Source organism: Natator depressus, chromosome 10 (assembly GCF_965152275.1).
Source record: "Natator depressus isolate rNatDep1 chromosome 10, rNatDep2.hap1, whole genome shotgun sequence".
In the NCBI taxonomy this organism is placed as follows: domain Eukaryota; kingdom Metazoa; phylum Chordata; order Testudines; family Cheloniidae; genus Natator; species Natator depressus.
In genome coordinates, this window is record NC_134243.1 from 13,720,816 (window position 1) to 13,727,740 (window position 6,925).

General features: G+C 37.5%; 1 protein-coding gene across 3 annotated transcripts in view; it reads left to right on the plus strand.

Moving 5' to 3' along the window:
• The window catches only part of PDGFA (platelet derived growth factor subunit A), a 29,932-nt gene extending 23,278 nt beyond the window's left edge, over positions 1-6,654 (plus strand). Inside the window, exons 6-8 of one of the 3 annotated variants that reach the window (XR_012641205.1) lie at positions 2,177-2,259; positions 3,251-3,364; positions 3,468-6,654. Coding sequence is in view for 1 of the 3 variants with exons in the window: in XM_074965254.1 (XP_074821355.1) it covers positions 3,468-3,478 (11 nt within the window). In the remaining 2 variants the exon portion in view is untranslated. The remainder of the gene's footprint in view (positions 1-2,176; positions 2,260-3,250; positions 3,365-3,467) is intronic. The other 2 variants (XR_012641206.1, XM_074965254.1) reach the window with 2 other exon arrangements.
• The last annotated feature ends 271 nt before the right edge of the window (positions 6,655-6,925 follow it).

Genomic DNA, 6,925 nt, shown 5'->3' on the forward strand with positions numbered 1-6,925 from the left:
TTGGTCTGATAAACCACTAGGTTGTTCCAGTTTGGTGCCTGTGTAACTCCATTGCAGTCAACCAGAACACAAGATGTTATAATCTCTAGCTGTAAATGGGAGGATGATCTGGTGAAGGATCAAGCCTTAATTCCATATGGATTAGGGGGCCTGATCCAAAGCCTACTGAAATCAGTGGAAAGACTTCCACTGACTTCAGTGGGTTTGGGATCAGGCCTTAGCTGGTTAGCTAGTTTATAAATTTGTCTGTAGAGTTTTGACAGGGAGAGTGTATTTCTGGACTCCATGTTAGGAAGGGATTGGACAACGATAAACAGAGGGACGGGTCGTCTCTAGGTAGCAGCTAGCAGATGGCCAGGATTACGGGTGAAAGCTAAGGTTGATCCAGGACCCGTAATTTCTGATTTCCTTACTCTTGAACATTTTATTGTTATTATTTAACTGTAACTCCACCCCATCTCCCATGAAATGTATTTGCAGCCACAATTCTCTGTCTGAAAGTCTTTTGTCTGACAGTTTCGTTGGTGTGGGTTTGGGGGTTTTCCATTATTATTATTATTATTATTTCATTTTTCCTGGCGGCGTCTTGCTGTGGAACATTTTGGTCAATAAGCTCTGCGTGTGCCCATGGATTCTGTAACTGCCCCAGGGACTCTGACAGTGCTGGAGGCGTATCTCTGCCATGAGGGATTTTTCAGAGGTTGTACTCCTCTTGATTACAAAAGGCCTGATTCTCCCCTCACTTCCACCATATAACTCCATTGTGCCAGATCCTCAGCTAGTGCAGATCAACTCCACTGGTATCAATGGAACTGGCAATTTACACCAGCTGAGGATGTGGCCCACTGACTTCAGTAGATTTTCTGCTGATTTATACTGGTGTTAGGAACAGGAGAATCAGGCCCAAAGGGTCTGAAACTTTTATAAGGAAAGTAGAACGGGTGAAACTTGCCTGCTTTGGGATTTTTGACAAATAGGAAACTTGCTAGGGTTCCCCAGACCAGGCCTGAGTTTTAGGCAAGTTTCTTGCTGCTATCTCCTTCCCCCGATGACACACCTTTGCCTAGGAGGTCCAGGCTTCCCATTTACCCTTTATATTTTTATTCTGGAGTGTAGAAGTGGGCAGCCCATTGGCCTGATGTCACTGAGGTGGGAAAGCAGCTGGCTGGATATTTTTGGTGCTGGCTTTAATTTGCCTCAGTTTTCCAGCAGAGGTTACAATTTCTGTCAGATGCCTGGCTGAGATTGTAACTTGGGTGAGAGAACCTGCCGGAGGTTACCAGGTCCTACAGACACCTGGTGTAAATTTTAACCTCTTCAGAGGACCTCTTACTAGCGCAGGTACTTAGCAAATGCAAGGCTCATGAGCTGCAGGTTTATATTTATTGGACTCAGAAGCTCATGTCAGCAGAATTTACCTAGCTGTTTGTCTTACAAGAGCTTTCAAGTTCTCTTGACATGCTTTGCTTTACATATAACCTCCTATAGGCCTCTCGGGGAAGTTATAATATACATGGAGAGCTGAAAAATGCACTGGCTGTCATTAAGCACCCACAGGTGAATCAAGCTGGATGATTTTAGTCCAGGCTAGTTTGTGTTATGACTGGACCAAAACATTTAGGAAAAATTGGTGGCTTTTCATATTTTTGTAAATTGTTCTCTGTTTCATACATGCAAAATCTTATCTAATCAACCTCAACTTTCCAAAATGTTTATTGTGGACAACGGCTAAGCAGTTGAATTTTCAAGATGAAAAGTTGTGTGTATGTGAGAGAAATAGGATGTCAGTTCAGAATCAGGCTTCTGAAGGAAGTGATCACAATGGCAGAAGACAATGATTCACATCCATAGTTATAGGTGAGAAAATGTTACGGGTGGCAAGTTTAAAATAACTAAACTACAGGGACGGAAGGCAAATATTGAATACAATATGGTAACAGTAGTTACAAGGCAGATCTGTCACCACCAACACCATCTTGGGTTACTGGAGCTTTGCTTTTATATAATTACTCTACCTATGCAAACATTAATTTCAAAATCAGAAGTTATAAAGAAATACCTGTAATGCAAAAGATTGAGTATTCTGTGAGCGATAACAACTTGAGTATTTATTACTTCATTTTCAACAAAATGCATTATCTTAGGGCTTTTTACCAGCCTGCCCTTATGTTAACAGGAAGGCCTAGGGAAACAGGTAAAAAACGGAAACGAAAAAGGTTAAAACCAACATAAAAACTACTGGAACTATTTGCTTATCAGGTAGGACCTATATGCTGAACACCCTAATGGCACAAGTAATGGAAAACGTAATCAAATATCATCACTCCAGCTTAATCACTGTTCAAAATCTTGACACTTGCTACCTCAAGGCTGCAAAGAGATTAGATGTGATTGGCTTTGATAATTCTACCTGCTTGGTATTTTCCCTTTAAGCTACACATCACCATAAGCATCTTACATTCTCCAGCTACTTCCTCCTTTTGCATTTTATTTTTTTATTTATTGAGGGTGCTAATATTTAAGCTTCTCGGAAATCTCAAGTTCCATTTCCTCTGCTTTTTGTTTCATTATTATTGATTTCTGAAGTCTAAGCATCCCATGATAATGCATGAATGAATTGCCAGGTTACAAATGGTTTATGCTCCAAGCCGTCGGCTGTGAAAGCGTTCAGTACGTATGGTAAATTTTATTACATGCATGACCATCAAACATTCTTTGGCCTGAACTGGGGACTGATTAAATATGCATCTGAAATTATCGGAATCACTGCATAATTTACAAAACAAGAGGACACCTGTTCTTCTGTAGCAAGGCCCTGTATCAGAGAGCTAAGAACCTTCATTGGTCTGGGGGCTTTCAGAGGAAGAATAGGATCCAAAAATAGGATGGCATCAAAATTTATAAGGTTTACATTGTAGGGAAAAAAAACAAAACAAGAAACCCCTCAATACAAAAGAGTGGCTTGATCAGCATATTAGTGAAGTTTGATGTGACAGCTGTAAAATTTCCAAATTAAATATGGATTTTGTATTTCTAAAATATCTGAAGTAATATGAGCTGCAACAGTTGCAGATGATTCTAGTGTTCCAAGTGGGATTTAATTTGAATTTGTAGCAAATGTATCTAATTGCTGAATGATGGGGTATTTAATAATTCAAGCACTTTTTTTTTTGCACATAAACTCCCAATGTCAGATTTCATTTATATGGATGTATCTTTTTGAAATGCTAAACTTGATATCCTGTTTCAGATTAACAGGTATTTATTGGGAGTAGTATGATAGAAGCAAAGATTTTGTAAAATTCAACTTTAAAAGTCAGCATGTAAACTCAATCAAAACAGCATTTAGAACGTCTTGTCCCAGGTTAGTGAATTTCATGCAGAATAGTTTTTTTTAAAGACATCTAAGAGGAAAGGTCCCTGTGATTCTAATCATGGAGTTATTATATCTTTTTTCTCTCCTGCAGATGTAAGGTGAAATAAGCTAGAAAAAAAAAGAACTTCTCTCTGGGACATGGATGTACATGGTTTGTTACATTCCTGAACCTACTATGTATGGTGCTTTATTGACTGTATACTTTATTTGTTCTCCTATGTGAAAAAACTGGCTGAAAAGAACACTTAATGAGAACAAAGAGACAATGTACATTTGTTTAATGTGACATCAAAGCAAGTATTGTAGCACTCTGTGAAACAATAGGAAGCTTCCCTGTCCAAAAAACCCATGAAACAACAAAACAAACAAAGAAAATAAAAAGACAGTTGAATGAATGGAGGATACCAAAAGTACAAAACAAAAATAGAAGAAGAAGAAGAAGAAAAAGACAAAACTCTTAAGTGAATAGTGGATTTCTGTCAGAGGAGTCAACGGTGCTTTATGTCAAGAAATGTGCCTGCGTTCTTGATGAAGATGGATGGACACAAATATACGTCAGGCACAAAAAAGCAGGAATGTATCAAATGCCACGCAAACACTATAGAAACAATACATCCTTGCTCGGTGGTGTTTTAAAGTCTATACAAAAAAAGAATACCTTCTGGGGAGCCTTAAATGGATTTTTTTTTTACACCATAAAGTGATTATTAAGCTTTCTTTTTACTCTTTGCCTAGCTTTTTATTATCTCTTGGACTACATTTATCAATAACACATATAGAAGACTGGTGTAACAGTAAGCAGAACACAAACATTATGGTATTTCTCCTAGTGGGATGCAAACTAATGCGATATATTAAAATAAAAATGGTATACCTATGCATAATTTTCTAGAGGTTTCTTGGTTTATGTCTCCCAACCTCCCCCGTAATTTAAAGCATTTAAAAAAACCTGATGTGTGTAAACAAATCATAGGATATCCATGCAAATATCCTCTTTTTCTTTGAGACTGATGCCAGTTGCCTAATAGTGATATTGTGTTAGCAATTGCCATTCTTATCAGTATACAAATACTTTTATTTCACATGTTGGCGCTGTGTGAAATGTACAAATTCTTGTATCCGCATTGTACAATGTCATTGTGGCATGGGAAAGACCTTGCTGCAAAGAGTTGAACAAAACCTAAAATTCTTTATTTTTGGTAAAATGTTATGCTTTATGTGTATTCAACAGAAATATGTGTTTTGTAAAGGTGAAGTTTGTATTTTTATCTAAAATTAACAGTTTTATATACCTAAGAAAGCCTGCTATGTTTTCTTGAACAAAAAAAAAAAAAAGAAAAGAAAAGAAAAGAAAAAAAAAGCATTTTGTGGTCATATTTTTGTAGTTGAGTAGCCCAAATAACTTCAAAATATATTTTAACTATAGCAGGGCAGATAAAATACTCAGGCACCAAATCCTACATTTTCAAAGTGCCAAGGAATTTAATTGTTCAGTTCTTCCATGGACTGTAATGGGAGCCACATGGCTAATTCTTGTCTGCTGCTTTGGAAATGTAGGCCTGTGCCATATATATCATGGCTACCCTGTTATCACTGCCCCAAAATCACTGCCCCACTCTGGTTGGTTTAGATGATATGCCCCTTGTGTTACAGTATTTTGATTATCACATTGGACGTGTAAAATAAACTACTGGGTTCTTTTCTTTATGAAACGTCTCCAATAAGATGAAAGATTTCTCTCTTCTTTGTACATAATGTCAAAAGAGCAAGTCTTGAGGATAATGTGTCCACCCTGCATTAAAAGTCTTAAATGTGAATGAACTGCAGAGCTTTAAGATGTAACAAAAAAAGAGAAATTTTGTTAACACATCGCCCCACTCACTAGAGCTATGTCCAATTTCAACCAAGCAAAGCAATTTTAACAAACAGGCATTGGTTTCAACTGCTAATGCAGGGATAGAATTAATCACTGTCCTGTTTTGCGATCATCTTCCCAGTGTATTACATTGAGCACCAAAACTGGAAATACATTTACTAAAACTGTCTGTGCTTGTTCTTCACTAAGTGTACTGTTCACAATGTTATGCCCATGAATGTATGTGTCTGCGTTTAAAAGAAAAGTGTATAAAATGTAATTTATATATTTATGTTTCGGTGGGATACCAATAGTGTTGCTCAGTTTTTTGGTTTTCTTTTTCTTTTGGGGGTGGTTGTCTAAAATATCTAATGAAAAAAGAATTCATATATATCTATTAAATTTATGTAGATGAAAAATATTATGTGACCCACTAAGAGATTGTGCAGGTTTGAAAGGATGCCAAAGTCACTTAAGTGGAATACTGCATGAGCAAATTTTTCAACTAAGGTTGCACTGGCACAATAGGGATTAATTTAAATCACTCACCTGGGCCAGATCTTCAGATAGTTTAATTTGGTGTAGCCCCATCGATTATAATGGTGCTGTGTGTTTACACCACCTGAGTATATTTAATCCCTGATGAAAATGCAACTACTGGCATGCATTTGCCTGGTGCCAGCATAGATATCTATTATGCCAAGTTTGAAAGGAGGAGAGAATGAAGACCGAATGAAGAACTTTCTGGTAATTACTTGTCTGAGATTTGAAATCTGTAATTCATTTTGTTACCAGGAATTAGGAGCATACAAAGTCTATTTTCAAACCCAGTGTTTACATGGCTCACAGTCGCAATCATCAAAGTCTTAGGGCCAGATTCTCAGCTGGTGTAAATTGACAAGCTCTATTGACTTCAGTTTTCATGAGCTGAAGATCTGGGCCACAGTCTTTAAAATATTGCTGAATGTTATAATTGGGGCCATTGATTCTATTCCAGTTGAAATTTTATCTGCAGCATTTCTAGCATTACTGTCTGTTGAATCAGTCCTCATCTATTTCTGTGATATAACAAATATAACTAGGAGGAACAGTAACATTAAGGCTTGTGATTCAAAATAGCATAAGCAAGGGACAGTAATTCAAAGTTAAGTTGGGCATTTTGAGGGCCAGATCCTCAGTTCACGTAAATCAACAGCTCCACTGACTTCAATGGAGTTATGCCAATTTACACCACTTGAAGGTCTGGTCCTCTATCCTTTACTCATCCCCTTTGGTCTCAGGTCCTGCAAGGATCTCAGATAATTGCGTATGGTTAATGTAACATTATGTTCCAACACTTAAGCACCATTGGTGAGTTTGAGAAAGTGTCAGACTTAACTTTGAATTTCCATGCTTTGAAATGGTTTGTTTCACCATCGTGGCTGTAAATTAAACAGTTTTCTGTGCATTCACAAACATTGTGCAATGGTGTCTTATCTCTGCTTCCAGTATAAATACAGGAGGAAATTGTTTATGATATTGTCAGTGAAAGAGGAAGCCCTGTTTGCTTACGTTTAAATTGTAACATTTGGAGTGTCACAGAAACAGTTTCAGGCGCCTGGGAACCAGGAGGTATCTGATTGATGGCCCGTATTTTTGCTTTCCTGGGAGGTGGGGGATTGCCAAGGGTGTAATGAAGCAGTAGGGAAAATCAT